This window comes from Rhinopithecus bieti, unplaced genomic scaffold (genome assembly GCF_001698545.2).
Source record: "Rhinopithecus bieti isolate Rb0 unplaced genomic scaffold, ASM169854v2 scaffold_1037, whole genome shotgun sequence".
NCBI lineage: Eukaryota > Metazoa > Chordata > Mammalia > Primates > Cercopithecidae > Rhinopithecus > Rhinopithecus bieti.
In genome coordinates, this window is record NW_016803268.1 from 74,276 (window position 1) to 95,161 (window position 20,886).

Below are 20,886 nucleotides of genomic sequence, written 5' to 3' on the forward strand. Positions count from 1 at the left end.
GAGCCCATGACCACCCTGCATCCTGGAGGCCACCAGATGCCACGATGTCACCGGGGAAGGGTGGGGTTGAGGAAGCACCCCCACCTCCATCTGAGGGACCTGAGACCAGGCCCCAACCGGACCCCAAGTGGCTCAGCTACTCTGGGTCTGGTGGAGGCCATGATGAAGGTTGAGTGCTGGAGAGTTGTTGAGTCCAATAATACGCATTTTACAAACAGCAAAAGTTGAACGTGTTCACCCCCAGTTGGAAATTATATTTTTGAGGCTCCAAGGCCAACGTAACAAGCAATTTATAAAATGTACTACAAAGCCCCCAGTGTCTGATCTGGCCTAGGTCGAGAGAGAGGCTGAGAACAAATAGTGCCCAGGACAGCAAGCAGGGCCTCCTCCTACGGCTGCTCACCCAGGACATCTGCAAATGGGCATCCCCCAGGTCCCATCCCAGGTGACCTAGACACGCATCCACCCACCCCAAGGCAGTGGCTGAGGCTGACACTGCCCTGCTGTTGCTGACCCCAGTGAGTCCTAGAGGTAGGTCATGTGCTGGAGACAGCGCAAGGGGCATCCTCACCGAGTCCCACATACCCCAGATAAGAAAAAGCAAAGCCTCCCTCAGTTCAAGGCACCAAAGGGCCTGGAGCTCAGAGCCCAGAAGGGGCCTTCCTAATAAAAATTAGGAGCTACCCAACCCCAGGAAAAGGGTTCATGAACAGGCACCAGGGTCAGAGGCAGCCGCGTGCTGAGGCTTCAGATCACAGCCTCTCCACAAACACCCCTGAGCCGGCTGGGGCCCTGCAGAGCTTCCCCCTCCAGGACTCCAAAAAAAAGGGATCGCAGGAACCGAACTGATGACCCAGATACATCCTGCAGTGAGAGCACCTCCACCCAAGGACAGGGGCCAGGTTTTTTAAGCAACTCAAGTCCCTCACACTCAGAGCAGTGCTGCCACAGAGCCAAGGTGCAGGCGGGGGTGGGGGGATGCCCGATGAGGAACCCAGGTGTAAGGCCCCACAGCTCCTCCTCCTCCCTCAGCCACGCACCTGTGGGTGGTGTGGACTTTCCTTTTTAATCCTTTTTAAGGACAGATCAACAGATCAGCTTCCACCAATCCAAAGAGCTGCTTTAGAAACCTGACTCACCCTTGACACCTGGCTGACGCTCTCCTTTTCTGAATTCTACCAAACCGTGAGGGTTTCTGTGCTGGACCCAGGCCCCTCTGAGTGACTTACGGCCACACCAACACGCCTCCACAGAAGGTGCCCCACGCAAGTCCCTCTTGAAGCCACACTCACACCTGCCTCAGCACCACAGGGGCCAGAGCCCTGGGCCTCTCCCATCTAACCCTGGACCCGACTCCAGCAGCAGGACCCAGGGACTCAGGGTACCCCCTCTGCCCACTCCCACTCCCTGCATGTGGGCTCAGAGCACCCTGATCTAAAACGCCCGTTCACAGTTGTCACGTTTTAATTTGTTTTGGGTGAGATTCCACAGCTGCTTTGCAAAGGCCCCAGGTAAGTGGCAGTCACCTGAATTCCACCCAGCAGCAGGTGCAGGCACCACCACAGGCTACGCAGAGCTCCCCTGCACAGGCTGCTCCATGTCCTCCTCCTCCTGTCCCTGGTTCCAACCCTTCAGCCCCTCGGGTAGGGACGTGTCCTCCTCCAGGCTGCCCATGCCTTCTACAAACTCCTCATACGTAGACTTCTCCGCGAAGGGCCGAGGGCCCAGCAGCTCCACCATGTCTGCCTTCTCCAGCACTTCCTTCTCCAGGAGCCGCTGGCCCACCTGGAAACAACGGCCCACCTGTCAGACAACTCTGAGGACATGCTCACAGACCAAACCTAAGCAAGCTCGAGGATGGGTGTGGCCTTCGGGTGTGGCCTGACCGTGACCCAACATGGGACCCACGACCCGTCTGGGCAGAAGCCACACTCACCTTCTCCACATGCTCCCGGCACTGTGTCAGCAGGTCCAGGGTGCGCTTGTAGGCGGCGCTGATGAGGCACCGGACCTCCTCGTCAATGAGCTGGGCGGTTGCCTCACTGTACGGCTTCTCCACTGGGGCCTCGCCTTGTCGGGGAAAGTCGAAGGACACCTGGCCCAGCTTCTCACTCATCCCAAACTGCACAATCTGTAAGTGCGGAACCCAGGATGAGCCTGCGCCCAACATAGCCTCCTGCAGCCCGCGCTGGGGGACGCCCACCCTTACCTGGGCATACGCACTCTGGGTGACCTTCCTCAGGTCGTCCTGAGCCCCCGTAGTGATCTGTCCGAAGCACAGCTGCTCGGCCACCCGGCCTCCGAGCATCATGCACATGCGGTCGAAGAGCTGTTCCCGGGTGTAGAGGTGCTGTTCCCGGGGCAGGTACTGTGCATAGCCGAGCCCCGAGCCCCGGGGGATGATGGACACCTGAGGACAGGACCCATGCCCTTGTCACCCCAAACACGGTCCCTGCTTCCTCCAGGAGCCACCCTGGAGCGGCCAGGCCACCTGACCCTAGCTCTGACCACGGGTCCTTTCACTGGAACGTGAGAGAAGAGAGCCTGACCCAGGCCCCTCATACACCATGGGGATGCCCCGAGAAGTGCACCCGCCTTTGGGAGCTTCACATGGAAACCACCTCTGCTCTGCCTGCCCTGCAGAGGCTCTGGAGGGACCAATGGTCGAACCCAGAGCTCAGGAGTGAGGGGGTTTAACACTGAGGCTGCTCCCTCGAGTCGCACAGCCGAGGCCCCATTTGGAACCCAGTGCTCTTCCTTCCCACCCCAAAGGGATCTTCTGACAAATTCTAGAGCAGTATATTCCTTAAAAAGTTAAAGGGCCAACCCTTGAATGTACCATGCCCACACGACCACAGGCTGGCGCAGATTCCAGGCCCAGCCTGCTGGGCAGACCCACTCAGGGTGGGAAGACCAACCTTCAGCAGGGGGTCCACGTGCTCCAGGAACCAGCCCACCACCGCGTGTCCGGCCTCGTGGTAGGCCACAGTTGTCTTTTCACTAGGCTGCAGGACCTGGGTCTTCTTCTCAAGACCTACACATCACATTATCACATTCCCAGGGGAGTGAGGCAGGGCAGGAATAGGTGGCTGGGAAATGAGGTCCCTCCCTCTGCGCCCAGCCGTGTCTGCAGCTACACCTGATCCCCAGGCTTGTCTATACCAGACAGCAGAGGCCAAGCCCAGCTCCATGCTGCCTTCTGCTTTGCAGTGAAACCCACATCCCCCACACCTCACACGAAGCCTTAAAACAGGCCCGTTTGAAGCCAATGGGAACAGCTGCATGTGAAACACAGAAAGGCACCATATCCTCTGGTTTGACTGAAAATGACAGCACAGCATGACAGGACAGACAGGGATGATTTCAGTGCCCTGACAGCCCAGTGTACGGGCAGGTAACAGGACAAAGGAAAAGCATAGACACCAGGACAACCCTCAGGAGGCACAGCCAGACCTCCCCAGACCCCTCTCATCACACCAGGACAGCCCTCAGGAGGCACAGCCAGCCCTCCCCAGACCCCTCTCATCACACCAGGACAGCCCTCAGGAGGCACAGCCAGCCCTCCCCAGACCCCTCTCATCACACCAGGACAGCCCTCAGGAGGCACAGCCAGCCCTCCCCAGACCCCTCTCATCACACCAGGACAGCCCTCAGGAGGCACAGCCAGCCCTCCCCAGACCCCTCTCATCACACCAGGACAGCCCTCAGGAGGCACAGCCAGCCCTCCCCAGACCCCTCTCATCACACCAGGACAGCCCTCAGGAGGCACAGCCAGCCCTCCCCAGACCCCTCTCATCACACCAGGACAGCCCTCAGGAGGCACAGCCAGCCCTCCCCAGACCCCTCTCATCACACCAGGACAGCCCTCAGGAGGCACAGCCAGCCCTCCCCAGACCCCTCTCATCACACCAGGACAGCCCTCAGGAGGCACAGCCAGCCCTCCCCAGACCCCTCTCATCACACCAGGACAGCCCTCAGGAGGCACAGCCAGCCCTCCCCAGACCCCTCTCATCACACCAGGACAGCCCTCAGGAGGCACAGCCAGCCCTCCCCAGACCCCTCTCATCACACCAGGACAGCCCTCAGGAGGCACAGCCAGCCCTCCCCAGACCCCTCTCATCACACCAGGACAGCCCTCAGGAGGCACAGCCAGCCCTCCCCAGACCCCTCTCATCACACCAGGACAGCCCTCAGGAGGCACAGCCAGCCCTCCCCAGACCCCTCTCATCACACCAGGACAGCCCTCAGGAGGCACAGCCAGCCCTCCCCAGACCCCTCTCATCACACCAGGACAGCCCTCAGGAGGCACAGCCAGCCCTCCCCAGACCCCTCTCATCACACCAGGACAGCCCTCAGGAGGCACAGCCAGCCCTCCCCAGACCCCTCTCATCACACCAGGACAGCCCTCAGGAGGCACAGCCAGCCCTCCCCAGACCCCTCTCATCACACCAGGACAGCCCTCAGGAGGCACAGCCAGCCCTCCCCAGACCCCTCTCATCACACCAGGACAGCCCTCAGGAGGCACAGCCAGCCCTCCCCAGACCCCTCTCATCACACCAGGACAGCCCTCAGGAGGCACAGCCAGCCCTCCCCAGACCCCTCTCATCACACCAGGACAGCCCTCAGGAGGCACAGCCAGCCCTCCCCAGACCCCTCTCATCACACCAGGACAGCCCTCAGGAGGCACAGCCAGCCCTCCCCAGACCCCTCTCATCACACCAGGACAGCCCTCAGGAGGCACAGCCAGCCCTCCCCAGACCCCTCTCATCACACCAGGACAGCCCTCAGGAGGCACAGCCAGCCCTCCCCAGACCCCTCTCATCACACCAGGACAGCCCTCAGGAGGCACAGCCAGCCCTCCCCAGACCCCTCTCATCACACCAGGACAGCCCTCAGGAGGCACAGCCAGCCCTCCCCAGACCCCTCTCATCACACCAGGACAGCCCTCAGGAGGCACAGCCAGCCCTCCCCAGACCCCTCTCATCACACCAGGACAGCCCTCAGGAGGCACAGCCAGCCCTCCCCAGACCCCTCTCATCACACCAGGACAGCCCTCAGGAGGCACAGCCAGCCCTCCCCAGACCCCTCTCATCACACCAGGACAGCCCTCAGGAGGCACAGCCAGCCCTCCCCAGACCCCTCTCATCACACCAGGACAGCCCTCAGGAGGCACAGCCAGCCCTCCCCAGACCCCTCTCATCACACCAGGACAGCCCTCAGGAGGCACAGCCAGCCCTCCCCAGACCCCTCTCATCACACCAGGACAGCCCTCAGGAGGCACAGCCAGCCCTCCCCAGACCCCTCTCATCACACCAGGACAGCCCTCAGGAGGCACAGCCAGCCCTCCCCAGACCCCTCTCATCACACCAGGACAGCCCTCAGGAGGCACAGCCAGCCCTCCCCAGACCCCTCTCATCACACCAGGACAGCCCTCAGGAGGCACAGCCAGCCCTCCCCAGACCCCTCTCATCACACCAGGACAGCCCTCAGGAGGCACAGCCAGCCCTCCCCAGACCCCTCTCATCACACCAGGACAGCCCTCAGGAGGCACAGCCAGCCCTCCCCAGACCCCTCTCATCACACCAGGACAGCCCTCAGGAGGCACAGCCAGCCCTCCCCAGACCCCTCTCATCACACCAGGACAGCCCTCAGGAGGCACAGCCAGCCCTCCCCAGACCCCTCTCATCACACCAGGACAGCCCTCAGGAGGCACAGCCAGCCCTCCCCAGACCCCTCTCATCACACCAGGACAGCCCTCAGGAGGCACAGCCAGCCCTCCCCAGACCCCTCTCATCACACCAGGACAGCCCTCAGGAGGCACAGCCAGCCCTCCCCAGACCCCTCTCATCACACCAGGACAGCCCTCAGGAGGCACAGCCAGCCCTCCCCAGACCCCTCTCATCACACCAGGACAGCCCTCAGGAGGCACAGCCAGCCCTCCCCAGACCCCTCTCATCACACCAGGACAGCCCTCAGGAGGCACAGCCAGCCCTCCCCAGACCCCTCTCATCACACCAGGACAGCCCTCAGGAGGCACAGCCAGCCCTCCCCAGACCCCTCTCATCACACCAGGACAGCCCTCAGGAGGCACAGCCAGCCCTCCCCAGACCCCTCTCATCACACCAGGACAGCCCTCAGGAGGCACAGCCAGCCCTCCCCAGACCCCTCTCATCACACCAGGACAGCCCTCAGGAGGCACAGCCAGCCCTCCCCAGACCCCTCTCATCACACCAGGACAGCCCTCAGGAGGCACAGCCAGCCCTCCCCAGACCCCTCTCATCACACCAGGACAGCCCTCAGGAGGCACAGCCAGCCCTCCCCAGACCCCTCTCATCACACCAGGACAGCCCTCAGGAGGCACAGCCAGCCCTCCCCAGACCCCTCTCATCACACCAGGACAGCCCTCAGGAGGCACAGCCAGCCCTCCCCAGACCCCTCTCATCACACCAGGACAGCCCTCAGGAGGCACAGCCAGCCCTCCCCAGACCCCTCTCATCACACCAGGACAGCCCTCAGGAGGCACAGCCAGCCCTCCCCAGACCCCTCTCATCACACCAGGACAGCCCTCAGGAGGCACAGCCAGCCCTCCCCAGACCCCTCTCATCACACCAGGACAGCCCTCAGGAGGCACAGCCAGCCCTCCCCAGACCCCTCTCATCACACCAGGACAGCCCTCAGGAGGCACAGCCAGCCCTCCCCAGACCCCTCTCATCACACCAGGACAGCCCTCAGGAGGCACAGCCAGCCCTCCCCAGACCCCTCTCATCACACCAGGACAGCCCTCAGGAGGCACAGCCAGCCCTCCCCAGACCCCTCTCATCACACCAGGACAGCCCTCAGGAGGCACAGCCAGCCCTCCCCAGACCCCTCTCATCACACCAGGACAGCCCTCAGGAGGCACAGCCAGCCCTCCCCAGACCCCTCTCATCACACCAGGACAGCCCTCAGGAGGCACAGCCAGCCCTCCCCAGACCCCTCTCATCACACCAGGACAGCCCTCAGGAGGCTTTGGTGGCAGGACACGGTGACCACACCTGGAATCCCAGAACTTTGTGGAGGCCGAGGTTGGAGAAACACTTGAACTCAGGAGATCGAGACCAGCCTGGGATACATAGCAAGGCCCCATCTCTATAAAAAATTTTTTAAATTTTTTTAAGTTAAATAAAAATAAGCAACTTTGGGATGGGCGCGGTGGCTCACGCCTGCAATCCCAACATTTTGAGAGGCCGAGGCAGGCAGATCACAAGGTCAGGAGTTCGAGACCATCCTGGCTAACACAGTGAAACCCCATCTCTACTAAAAATACAAAAAACTAGCTGGACGTGGTGGTGTGTGCCTGTAGTCCCAGCTACTCGGGGGGCTGAGGCAGGAGAATTGCTTGAGCCCAGGAGGCGGAGCTTGCAGTGAGCTGAGATCGCACCACTGTACTCCAGCCTGGAAGACAGAGCAAGATCCCAACACTCCACTTCAAAAAAAAAAAAAAAAAAAAGGCAGCAGCTTTGGTGTTTGCTTTGAGATATTCAGTATCATAAGTACTTTATGTATATTATACTTCAATAAATGGTCACATAAAGAAGCAGCAGCTAGAACACTCTTTCACCTGACCAATGTCAGCTCTCACAGCTTAGGGTGGACCATGAAGGATGGCTACTGGCCACTTCCCTCTTCTCCAGCCTCAGAACTGCACCAGGGAGCACCAGGCCAAGCAAGGCCGTGTTGGCACTGCCTGGTGTGGCAGCTTCAGGAGACCCTTCCTCACAGCTGACTCCAGTTCCCCAAGCTGGCCTAGCTGCAGGAGGCTGTGTGACCCGGCCCACTCTATAGTCTGCTGAGCTGAAGACAGAGATGGATACCGCTCCCCACCAAGCTGAAGAAAATGCACTGTAAGGCTGGGCACAGGGGCTCACACCTGTAATCCCAACACTTTGGGAGGTCGAGGTGGGCAGATCACCTGAGGTCAGGAGTTCGAGATGAGCCTGACCAAAATGGTGAAACCCCATCTCTACTAAAAATACAAAAATTAGCCAGGTGTGGTGCTACGTGACTGTAATCCCAGCTACTCTGGATGAGGCAGGAGAATCACTTGAACCCAGGAGGCAGAGGTTGCAGTGAGCCGAGATCATGCCACTGCACTCCAGCCTGGGCAACAAGTGTTAAACTCCGTCTCAAAAAAAAAAAAGGAAATTCACTTTGTTCACTCCTTTCACAACAGTACTGTCCTGAGGAGGCTCGGGAAGGTCCCTACAGCTTCCAGGAGGCTTGTCCCAGGAAATCTCATCCGTTCCCTTCAGGGAAGAAAGCTCCTTTGCCCTCCACAGTAGGCGTTCAAACCTGGTTCTAATATGCTTCCTTGGGCCTCTGATGGCCTGGAAGGCCTATCCCTTTCAATTTCTAAATGTTGCTCCCAGAAGGGGCATGAAAGCTATTGGTAGATCCCAAGTCCCATATGTTGGTTTAGAAAATTGGTTCCTGCATCCATAATTGATTTTTTTTTTTTTTTTTTTTTTTTTCGGAAAAAATTTAGACCCCCTAATTTTTTTTTTTTTTTTTTTTTTTTTTTTTTTTTTTTTTTGAGACAGAGTCTTGCTCTGTCACCCAGATTGGAGTGCAGTGGCGTGATCTCGGCTCACCGCAACCTCTGCCTCCCGGGTTCATGAGGTTCTCCTACCTCAGCCTCCTGAGTAGCTGGGACTACAGGCATGTGCCACCGTGCCCGGCTAATTTTTGTATTTAAAAATCAAGATAGGGTATCACCATGCTGGCCAGGCTGGCCTCAAACTCCTGACCTCAAGTGATCCACCTGCCTTGGCCTCCCAAAGTGCTGGGATTACAGGTGTGAGCCATTGCGCCCAGCCTGCATGCAGAATTCAAACTGGGGCCAGAGGGTGAGCCTGCCAGGCCGAGAGCTGCAAACACCCCTCCCTCCCCAAGGGCTCCCAGGCTCACCTCCGATGACCCTCTCGATGGCCTGCTGAAAGTGTTTCTCCTGAACAGAAGGACTCAGATGCCGGGCAGCAATCAGGGCTGCTTCATTGCAAACATTTGAAATATCAGCACCTGACCCAGGAAGGAAGAAACAGCCAATAGTCAGTGCTGCTCCTGGCCGCTGGAGCTTGACCCAGATCAGTTTTGTTAAGGAAAATCTCCAGCAGAGAGACCAAGTTCTCTACTGAAATTCAGTAGAGAACTTAAAGGTAATGGGAGCTGTCCACCAGTCACTATTATTTAGCCACATTTTGTCAACCTTTATTAAGGTATAATTTATAAACCATAAAATCCACCCATTTTACATGTACACATCAATCTGATCGCGTAGTGCGACGATTGCCATCATCTAGTTTTAGGCCATTTCCATCATCTCTGTAAGGTACCCTGTGCTATTTATAGTTAATTCCCATTTCCACCTCTGGCAACCACTCACCTCGTCTGTCCCTACAGATTTGCTATTCTATACATGTTTATTATTATTCTGCACATTTCACATAAATGGAACCATATGTTCTGCGGCCTTTTGTGTCTGGCTTCTTGCATTTAGAACAGCATTTTCTAGGTTCACCCATGTTGTGGCATGCATCAATACTTTATTCCTTTTTATAGCTGAATTTGACTACAGTATATGCCACTTCGGCCATTTACCTGCTGATGGACACTGGGGATGCTTCCATTGGAGCAAAACAGACTCATCCCTGCTGAGGGGCAGTCAGAGTCATCCCTGAGTTATCTCTGCTGAATCATCCCTGCTGAGGGACAGCACTGTCATCTCTGCTGACTCATCCCTGTTGAGGGGCAGTGCTGAGTCATCCCTGCTAAGTCATCCCTGTTGGGCAGTGCTAAGTCATCCCCGCTGAGTCATCCCTGTTGAGGGGCAGTGCTGAGCCATCCCTGCTGAGTCATCCTTGCTGAGGGGCAGTGCTGTCATCTCTGCTGAGTCATCCCTGTGGAAGGGCAGTGCTGAGTCATCCCTGCTAAGTCATCCCTGTTGGGCAGTGCTGAGTCATCCCTACTGAGTCATCCCTGCTGAGGGACAGTGCTAAGTCATCCTTGCTGAATCATCCCTGTTGAGGAGCAGTGCTGAGTCATCCCTACTGAGTCATCCCTGTCGAGGGGCAGTGCTGTCATCTCTGCTGAGTCATCCCCATTGAGGGGCAGTGCTGAGTCATGCCTGTTGAGGGGCAGTGCTGAGTCATGCCTGTTGAGGGGCAGTGCTGAATCATCCCTGCTGAGTCATCCCTTCAGAGGGGCAGTCAGAATCATCCCTGAGTTATCTCTGCTGAATCATCCCTGCTGAGTCATCCCTGTTGAGGGGCAGTGCTAAGTCATCCCTGCTGAGTCATCCATGTTGAGGAGCGGTGCTGAGTCATCCCTGCTGAGTCATCCATGTTGAGGGGCAGTAATGAGTCATCCCTGCTGAGTCATCCTTGCTTGGGGCAGTGCTGAGTCATCCTTGCTGAGTCATCCCTGCTGAGGGACAGTGTTGTCATCTCTGCTGAGTCATCCCTGTTGAGGGGCAGTGCTGAATCATCCCTGCTGAGTCATCCCTTCAGAGGGGCAGTCAGAATCATCCCTGAGTTATCTCTGCTGAATCATCCCTGCTGAGTCATCCCTGTTGAGGGGCAGTGCTAAGTCATCCTTGCTGAATCATCCCTGTTGAGGAGCGGTGCTGAGTCATCCCTGCTGAGTCATCCATGTTGAGGGGCAGTAATGAGTCATCCCTGCTGAGTCATCCTTGCTTGGGGCAGTGCTGAGTCATCCTTGCTGAGTCATCCCTGCTGAGGGACAGTGTTGTCATCTCTGCTGAGTCATCCCTGTTGAGGGGCAGTGCTGAGTCATCCCTGTTGAGTCATCCCTGCTGAGTCACCTCTGTTAAGGGGTAGTGCTTAGTAATCCCTGCTGAGGGGCAATCAGAGTCATCAGTCATCCCTGCTGAGGGGTAGTGCTGATTCATCCCTGCTGTGTCATCCCCTCTAGGGGCAGAAGAAAGCAGTCTTGGTAACATTCCAGCATTTTATCTTTGGTATATAAACAGACATCTGAAGTCAGCCAGAGGAGAGAACAAAAGGAAGCACATTTTGTGTCTAAGACACATGACACCCTTCAGGAGCCTGCCAGGCAAGACCTCACTCACCATCCTGCAGCAGACAGATGTACAATCCCGTGTGAACACACCTGACCTGACACTAGGCAGGACACTGTGGGGAGCCTAGGGGATGGGTACCATTGGGGGTGCCAAGGCAGCTGGAGGTGATGAGATGCCACAGCAGAATGTTCCAGGGGTGGCGGGAGCAGGTGAGCGTAGGTCAGAGGCCGTGGCCAATGGCTGCATAACCATGAGGTATGGGTGAGGAGGACAGGAATCCCCGGAAAAGTCCCCACTCATTCCTCAGGGTGATCCAGCCTAGACAGGGAAGTAGGTTTCCTAGCATAAACCAGGATTTCATTAAAAAGAAGAGAGAAAAGCAAATGAGCTTCCTCAGCAGGGAGGGCAAGCCCCAGGCGAAAACGTGGAGGGAAGCATCAAGTTGCCAGATCCTCCCCACCCCGACATTAGCTTACTGTCAGCTCTGCAGTAAGACTAAGTCTGACTGGAATTAAAACAGAAATTCAAGTGGGTACAAATTGGTTTTGGGGCTAAGCAAACTGATCTCTGAGGCCTCTGAACGCTCTCAACAGGTGACAAGTCCTGCAGACAAGGGTGAGCACTGCCAGAACTAGATGAGGAGGGCCAGTCCCCACTCCCCATGGCAAGAAGCAGAGCATACATGGCTCCCACCACAAGGGGACAGCACAGCCCCCAACACTCACCAGTGAAGCCTGGGGTGAGCGCTGCCAGCTTCCTCGCCAGGGTGTCCTTATTGAGGCTCTCATCCAGCTTTAGTGGGCGCAGGTGGACCTTAAAGATGGAGGACCTACCTTTGATGTCAGGGGGGCCTAATGAAAGAGAGAGAGAGGCACGGGCTCTTGTGCCTTCTGGGTCTTCGTGCCTTCTGGGTCTTCAGAACAGTCACACACAACCATATCACAGAACTGCAAAGACAGCTGGGGTCCCTATGGAGCTCTCTGCTGTCATCCTCCAGACAGAGCTGGAAGCAATGGCAGAAACCAGCCAGGGCACACGCACATCCAGTTCCACAGCTACTAAACCCCTCAACTCAGGGCCATGCCACTTGACAGCAAGCAACACAAGGGCCACACAGGATTAATGCTTCCTAACAAACACGAGAGGGGAGGGGGAAGGCAACGATGGCTGACCGTCAGGGTGAAGAGTAAGGGGTAAATTGCTGTCTTCTAAATTATCAATTTTCAATTTTTTCATTTATTTATTGTTTTTGAGACAGAGTTTCGCTCTTCTTGCCCAGGGTGGAGTGCAGTGGTGAGATCTCCGCTCACCGCAACCTCCGCCTCCCAGGTTCAAGCAATTCTCCTGCCTCAGCCTTCGAGTAGCTGGGATTACAGGTGCACGCCACCACACCCAGCTAATTTTGTATTTTCAGTAGAGACAGGGTCTCACCATATGGGCCAGGCTGGTCTCGAACTCCTGACCTCATGATCAGCCAGTCTCGGCCTCCAAAAGAGCTGGGATTACAGGCGTGAGCCACCACACTTGACTGATTATCAAATTTTTACAGTAGTGAAAAAAAAAAAGCTGGAGAGTAAGTGTCTGTTACATCCCTCCCACCTGTGTTGCATTGCAGCACCATCCCTGCAGGCCCAATTGCATGTATTCCTGCCAAAGTAGACTGCCAGGGCAGGACTGACAGCAGCAACTTGCGGCTCTCACACATTTTCAAAATGTTACATTAACTGCTTCAGAATTACCATCAAAATCCCCTCCAAATACACTGCAAATCACCTAAACAAACTTTGTGGCCAAGGGGATAAAGGCCCAACCCTGAGAAAGGGGCACTCACCAATGTAAATCTGGCGATCAAACCGGCCAGGCCGCATCAGGGCTGGGTCCAGGATGTCAGGGCGGTTGGTGCCAGCCAACACCACGACGTTGGTGGCAGAGTTGAACCCTGGACACGGGAGAAGCAGGTGAGCCTCAGTAGCAAGCCCGATGTGGGCATGGCAGGTAACCAGCCATCCCTCCGCTAACTGGGAACCCCACAGCCTGGCTCAGGGGGTAGACAAGTCCAGGGCGTGGGCCCTCATCCTGACTTACTACTGGTTCCTGCAGCCTCTGACACCACGTCGTGCTGGAGTGGACGAGGGCAGGCCAGGGGCTGCACAGGAAATGGGATGCCCAACAGAGGGGACGGGAGGAGAAAGGCTGAGTGCCCCACGTCCGTCCTGTCTCCCATCCGTCTCCTCCAGGTATCAAAAGTCATAATCTAATTAGAATTACTATCGGTTACTAAAGACAAAAAAATACTTAGGAAATGCTTTTGGCCCGCAGAGAACAGTGTTGAACACAGCAGGCCTGACTGCTGTCCTCAGAAAGGCCTGCCCGCAGGGCAGTGTCTGGTGCTACGAGTCTGGGGGCATTCCCACCATTCCCGGAGACAAACAGCTCCCTGGGCCCAAACGTTTTGTGCGCCCCCAGCAAAAACCCTGGGAACCGAGTCTCTCCTGAGCTTCCTGGTCAACATCCAGCAGGCGTGGTCACAGCCTGATGCTGGGGGAAGTGAGCGCGTCCCATGTGGCTCCACTGGGGGAGGGTTCAACACTGCACCCGGTCTCCTCGCGACCCAATGCACCCTGGCTGATTTTGCTGTGTCCTCCTTTAACACAGCCCTGAGTGCTACTATAGGCCAAGTCCTGTGACTTCTCCTAGCAAGTCACCACATCTGGGGTGGTCTTAGGGACCCCAACACAGCCCTGAAGCCAAAGTGAAAATCAAATCTGCCAAAGGTCTAAGTGAAAGTTTTTCCAAATCTGAAAGTTGGCACAGAACCTGGACGAGTCCGACGAGGCTTTAGCAGGACTGACAGGCGACGGTCAGTCACATCTTAGCTAGAATCACTCTGAGAAGAGACGGGCCTGGGGGGGGTCTGTGAGATTCTGGGTGATGCAGGGGCAGCAAGACAAAGCTCAGAGCGGAAGGAGCATGGCTTGTGGACACACCACCCTGTGGGCACCGTCAGGAGCAGCCATGCTCCTCTACCTGGTCCCCCTCCCCAGAGAAGCAGGTGTCTCCACACTCCAGAGAACCCCCCTCCACCTAGGGGCAAGGGAATGAACTGCCCCCATCCTATCACAGGCACTGGAGGCGGCTTGTCAATCTAACACAGTTTTCTCCATCACGTTTGCCTGAGAGCAGCCTTCCTTAAAAACAGAATAATCAGGGATTCTCTTCTGGGGGTGACTGTACAGAAAAAGGCTGTGCAGACTGTCCCTAAGCAGCTGCAGGGGAACAGCTGCACACCACAGGCTGGCTGCAGCCTACACACACCGTCCATCTCCACAAGCATCTGGTTCAGGGTGTTCTCCTGCTCACTCTGGCCTCCAAAGTGCCCTTGGCCTCGCTTCCTGCCAATTGCATCTATCTCATCAATGAATAAGATACATGGAGCGTTTTTTCGGGCCATTGCAAACATGTCACGAACCTGAAACAGAAACCCACAGAGAATCTGTTTTGCTACTGGTAGGAAGACGGGAATGCCAATTATCCTCCACCCTCTCCTCAGAAACCTCTGACCCACTTCGCCCCGGTGCACCAGCACCTACCACACATGCCCATGGCCAGGGCCAGGGCCCCACACCAAGCTATTCAAGTTGACCAGTCCTGGTCAAGGCACAGTGCTGAGGCCACCTGCAGCAGGTTCCCGTCGACCTACCCTTGCTGGCCCAACGCCAACAAACATTTCCAGGAACTCGGACCCGTTCACAGTGATGAAGGGCACACTGGCCTCCCCTGCAGTTGCTTTGGCAAGAAGGGTCTTGCCGGTACCAGGAGGACCAGTGAGCATTGCTCCCTGAAACAGAATGGTGACATCGGGCTCTTAACAGGGGAGCAGATGGTACACAGGACAGAAAGCTGCTTACACTGGTGACTTCTGAGACTGACTAAGAAGAATCCCATCAAGGATGGCTAAGGAGCTGGAGGGCAGGAGGGGGCTAGATTTGCCCACAGCACACTCTGTCCTACCCGTGTGCTCCAGGAAAGGCACCACCGTGGCCGCACACACAGCCAGCTCTTCATGATGGATTCTCACAGGGGATGCCACAGGCAGAGGTAATTTTGGGAAATCACTGTACCTCACACCCAATAACGGGAAAGCCAGATGGGCTCGGACCCCACGAACTCTTTCCCGACATCCACAGCACAGCACCAGGCCTGTGATGTAACACAGAGGCTGACAGAGCCCCCTCTCGCAGGAGCCCCTGCCTGCTGGGAAACGGGGACTAACACACCAAGTGAGGGGCCTTTCTTGGTACCTGACTGCCTCACCCACTCCCTCTCTCATACAGATTTTCCCCAGCAAATACATATGAAAAAAACTATAATTTGTTCAGCAGCAATAGACATAAATTAAAACAAAACAAAACGGATGCGGTAGCTCACACCTGTAATCCCAGCACTTTGGGAGGTTAAGGCAGGCGGATCACCTGAAGTCAGGAGTTTGAGACCAGCCTGGCCAACATGGTGAAATCCCGTCTCCACTAAAATTACAAAAATTAGCTGGGCATGGTGATACCCGACTATAATCCCAGCTACTTGGGAGGCTGAGGCAGGAGAACGGCATGAACCCGGGAGGCGAAGGTTGCAGTGAGTCAAGATCGTGCCACTGCACTCCAGCCTGGGCGACAGAGCGAGACTCTGTCTCCAAAAAAAAAAAAAAACCTTCTGAAAGGCAAAGAGAACCACCCACTGCAACACCTGACTATGAGCAGAGGTGGAGCTCCAACAGAAGCAGAAGGCCCTGGCTCTTCACGTCCGTCACACACACCTGCCTCCCAGCCTCACGCTCACCAAAGTGGAAAACAGGTCTGTCACCTCCTGGCTTCTCCCCAGGTTCACAGTGCTTGGCATAATCATTATTTGTTGTTTGGAACAAACTGTCCAGTGAATGCCCACCCCATTGCGAGGTGCTGGGGGTGGGGGTGCAATGGCACTGCAAGGATCTGGGTGTCCTCAGCTTGGTCCAAAGCCCAGAGGTGATTTAAAGGGTGTGTGAATCAAGTTTCTGTTAATGCAAATATTTCTGGGAAAAAAATCCATGGCTTCTGTCAGGCCCCCAAAGAGTCATGACCCCAAAATGGCACCAAGAGATAAACTTGCTCTGTGTGCCCAGCAGCCAGATTTGGCACCCTGACCCACACCACCCACAACGCGCTGACTGCCTGGCTGCACACACCTAGCCGCGGTCCGGCCATACACACCTAGCCGCGGTCCGGCCGCACAGACCTAGCCGCGGTCCGGCCGTACACACCTAGCCGCGGTCCGGCCGCACAGACCTAGCTGCGGTCTGGCTGCACACACCTAGCCGCTGTCTGGGTCATGGGCTTAAAAGAGGCAGCTACATCTGATCCCAAGCCTGTTCATACAAGTTGTACCTGTTGTTCTATGTAATAAGTATTAAACAAAATAATAAAACAGGAGTAAGAACCTACTCTGACCCACAGCCATCTCTGGCTTTGACTTGGAGCTCAGAGGATTACTACGTTTTCTAAAATCAGTACCTTTGGAATTTTTGCTCCTAAGTCCTGATACTGCTTGGGATTCTTCAGGAAATTCACAAATTCCATAATTTCCAATTTGGCTTCTTCACACCCAGCTACATCCACAAATCGCACATCGATGTTGCTCTTTAAGATCTTGGCTGTTGTCTCACCAACACTGAAGAGGCCCCCTCCTCGTCTACCGCGCCTGGCTCCCATAGGGCCCCTCCTGGCAGCATAGAGGAGAATGCCAACCAGGAGAAGGGTGGGCACCAGGCTTCGCAATAAAGAGCTGGAAAATCCAAGAGAACTACTTGTCACGCTCAGGAGGTCAGAAATAGCACCTTTGTGCTAGGCACGGTGGGTTATGCCTGTAATCCCAGCACTTTGGGAGGCCACCGTGGGAGGATCTCTTGAGCCTAGAAGTTCAAGACCAGCCTAGGCAACATGGCCAGACTCTGTCCCTACAAAAAATATAAAAATGGCCGGGCGTGGTGGCTCACACCTGTAATCCCAGCATTTTGGGAGGCCGAAGCAGGTGGATCACCTGAGGTAAGGAGTTCCAGACCAGCCTAACCAAGCTGGTGAAACCATCTCTACTAAAAATACAAAAATTAGCTGGGCGTGGTGGCGTGTGCCTGTAGTTCCAGCTACTCAGGAGGCTGAGGTGAGAGGACTGCCTGTGCCTGGGAGTGCAAGGCTGCAGTGAGCCATGATTGCACAACTACACTCCAGCCTGGATGACAAAGCAAAACCCTCTTAGAAGAGACTGCTCTAGGACTTTGTTTTGCTACACAAAAGGGAGCAGGTTTTTTTCCTTTTTTTTTGAGATGGAGTCTCGCTCTGTCGCTCAGGCTGGAGTGCAGTGGCCGGATGTCAGCTCACTGCAAGCTCCGCCTCCCGGGGTTACGCCATTCTCCTGCCTCAGCCTCACGAGTAGCTGGGACCACAGGCACCCGCCACCTCGCCCAGCTAGTTTTTTGTATTTTTTTATTTTTTAGTAGAGACGGGGTTTCACCATGTTAGCCAGGATGGTCTCGATCTCCTGACCTCGTGATCCGCCCGTCTCGGCCTCCCAAAGTGCTGGGATTACAGGCTTCAGCCACCGCGCCCGGCCTTTTTTTCCTTTTTTTGAGATAGGGTCTCACTGTCACCCAGGCTGGTGGGCAGTGGCACGATCACAGAAACCTTGAACTCCCAGGCTCAAGAGATTCTCCTGCCTCAACCTCCTGAGTAGCTAGAACCACAGGCACGCGTGCCACCACATCAGATATTTGTTTAACTTTTTATAGACATGCAGTCTCACTACGTTGTCCAGCTGGTCTCGAACTGCTAGTCTCAGGTGATCCTTCCTCCTCAGCCTCCCAAAGCACTGGGATTACCTATGTGAGCCATCGTGCCTGGCCCTCGTCCTTTTTTTTTGAGACGGAATCTCGCTCTGTCACCCAGGCTGGAGTGCAGTGGTGCGATCTCGGCCCACTACAAGCTGTCTCCCGGGTCCGCACCATTCTCCTGCCTCAGCCTCTCAAGTAGCTGAGACTACAGGCGCCCGCCACCACGCCTGGGTAATTTTTTGTATTTTCAGTAGAGACAGGGTTTCACCCTGTTAGCCAGGATGGTCTCGATCTCCTGACCTCATGATCCACCTGCCTCGGCCTCCCAAAATGCTGGGATTACAGGAATGAGACACCCTGCCCAGCCTCTTTTTTAAAAAATGTGTCAAAGTCCATCCAGCACTAGGCCTCTCCAGTTCTGAATGCTCTAGTCACAGGCATTTCCATCTCCCTGATGTAACCTGTGGCTGGCTTGGTGGGGCAGGGAGGGTGACCAATTCCACCACCCACCACCTCCTCCACCCGGCCAAGCAGCCCTGCTGGAGCTTACACCACATCTCTCCCAGGAGCCAGGAGGTGCCTCCAGCAGACCCAGCAAGGCCTCCTGGCATCTAGGGCCAACCAGGCTTGTTTTATCATAGGAAGACACCAAATGTCTTCCTGCTTTATTTTTCATCTTTGCTCTTGCTCTTCAGAGGCCATCCCTCCTCCAGTGGCTCTGCAGTCCCTTTCAGCCCCACATACAACCAGGCATTCCCGGCAACTCAACAAGCAAAGATAGAACCCAAGTCAGCAATAAACAGCACCCAGATGACATCCAGGAGCTCCAGCAGGAGACCGCAGGCCTGAGCCCTGCCACTAGAATCTGAGAGTTAATCTCCAGATTTCTACCTGCCTCACCTTCTCTCACCCCACTGCAGCCCCTACTCTATGCTTAAACATGTCTCAAAGAAACCACCAAAACCACTACAACTCCAATTTTTACACCCTCCTGGCTAAAGCTGGTACTGGATTTGTACTCTCTCTCGGTTCAGTTTTCAATTCTGGGCAGAAGGGCCAGAGAAGACAGAGCAATGACATTCCCAGGAAGTAAACATGAAAACAGGATCCACGCTCAGCAACACTGACTTCTGTGCTGAGTCCTGGGATGCACAGAGTATTTCATCTGGTCTTTGCCCTCATGTCCATAATCACTTTAAGAACATACGATGCAGTGGAAATCCAAGATAACATGAGAACCATGGGAAGCTTAGAATGACCAAGTGTCAGGCAGGTGCGGTGGCTCACGCCTGTAATCCCAACACTTTGGGAGGCCCAGGCAGGCAGATCACAAAGTCAGGAGATCGAGACCATCCTGGCTAACATGGTGAAACCCCATCTCTACTAAAAATACAAAAAAGTAGCTGGGCGTGGTGGTGGGCGCCTGTAGTCCCAGCTACTTGGGAGGCTGAGGCAGGAGAATGGCGTGAACCCAGGAGGTGGAGCTTGCAGTGAGCCAAGATTGCACCACTGTACTCCAAGCCTGGGCGGCAGAGAGAGACTCTGTCTCAAAAAAAAAAAAAAGAAGAAAGACCAAGTGTCAGGTACTACATGGGAGCTGCCGGGTTGTGAGCAGGGACCCCCAGCACCTGGGAGGATGGGTCAGGGCTGCCCAACAGGGAGTCTGGGGAAGTCACAGGTGCACAAGCCCCACCTCTGGACATTAATTCGACAGTTCTGGAGTGGCAGGTAGAAATGCCAGAAGAGCATTTTAATAGCGCTCCCGTAGTGATCCTGCTGCACAGCCAATTGTGGAAGGCTTCCTACAGGACTTCAGGGAATTTCTGCTACAACGATGACACCCAAACGACTGGTTTTCTTTTTTAAGGCTGTGTAGCCAAATATTTCCCTGCTTCAATTCTCTTCTCATGAAAAACAGAGTAAAAAACATATATATATACACACATATATACACACACACATATATATATAAAAAAGTATATATATACATTTTTTACTACAGACATTGCTTATTATAGATGCTTGTAAGTTTGAGAAACACATTCCAAAACAGGTTCAACATTGCATTTTTGTTTTGTGTTCAAACAGAGGCCCTTCACCATCCTCCTCACCCGTGACTCTCATTGGTGTAGACCACTGCTGCCTGGTTGAGGGGCTCGATCCCCAGCTCCCACTGAGCAGACTCCAGATTCCGCTCAAAGGTGTCAACACTGCCAATGTTAAACCACACGAACTTCTGCAGAGAGCAAGAGCAAGCTTAGGGTGCATCACTGTGTCCCACACTGAGCCCCACCCTCACACATGCACCTCCCACTGCCTCTTCTCCTAGCCTTCATCTCCACAACATGGACGAGGCCTGTGCCGAGGCTAGCTCCAAGGGAAACTCTACTAACAGCAGAAAACTCTGGTTATGGCCTCACGGAATTACAGTCTTTAAGTTCCAGACAAAAGTGTAAAATGTCCAACGACTGCTGGGGTGTGTCTCTGTCTCTTTTTCTTTTTGAGACAGTCTCCCTCTGCCGCCCAGGCTGAAGTGCAGTGGGATGGTCTTGGCTTACTGTGACCTCCACCTCCCGGGTTCAAGCAATTCTCATGCCTCAACCTCCCGAGTAACTGGGATTACAGGCACAGGCCACCATTCCCGGCTAATCATTGTATTGTTAGTAAAGATGGGGTTTCACCATGTTGGCCAGGCAAGTCTTGAACTCCTGGCCTCAAGTGATCTGCCCACCTGTCTGCCAAAGTGCTGGGATTACAGGCACGAGCCACCACGCCCAGCCGTTCCTTTTTGCTTTTCACTCTTTTATTTTTGTCTCTTCTCTCCCTACAATTCTCGGTAAGCTGCTCTCAGACACTGCTTGGCAAATCTGAATCCTAGTTAGTCTTATAAGGGCTCCTGTCCTACTTGGAAAGCTTTGTTATTGACACATGCCAATGAGAAAAAAAATCA

The 20,886-nt window shown here is 55.2% G+C and overlaps 1 protein-coding gene across 2 annotated transcripts in view; it reads right to left on the reverse strand.

The window, feature by feature from the left end:
* Positions 1-216: 216 nt before the first annotated feature.
* LOC108529018 (AFG3-like protein 1) overlaps positions 217-20,886 on the reverse strand; it is a 34,745-nt gene continuing 14,075 nt past the window's right edge. The window contains exons 7-17 of one of the 2 annotated variants that reach the window (XR_001885382.1): positions 20,048-20,172; positions 16,624-16,894; positions 14,778-14,915; positions 14,393-14,546; positions 12,909-13,016; positions 11,803-11,928; positions 8,947-9,057; positions 2,919-3,034; positions 2,224-2,410; positions 1,937-2,131; positions 217-1,785 (exon numbers count right to left, since the gene is read on the reverse strand). Coding sequence is in view for 1 of the 2 variants with exons in the window: in XM_017871043.1 (XP_017726532.1) it covers positions 1,567-1,785; positions 1,937-2,131; positions 2,210-2,410; positions 2,919-3,034; positions 8,947-9,057; positions 11,803-11,928; positions 12,909-13,016; positions 14,393-14,546; positions 14,778-14,915; positions 16,624-16,894; positions 20,048-20,172 (1,764 nt within the window). In the remaining variant the exon portion in view is untranslated. Of the gene's footprint in view, positions 1,786-1,936; positions 2,132-2,209; positions 2,411-2,918; positions 3,035-8,946; positions 9,058-11,802; positions 11,929-12,908; positions 13,017-14,392; positions 14,547-14,777; positions 14,916-16,623; positions 16,895-20,047; positions 20,173-20,886 lie in introns of both variants that reach the window. The other variant, XM_017871043.1, reaches the window with a different exon arrangement.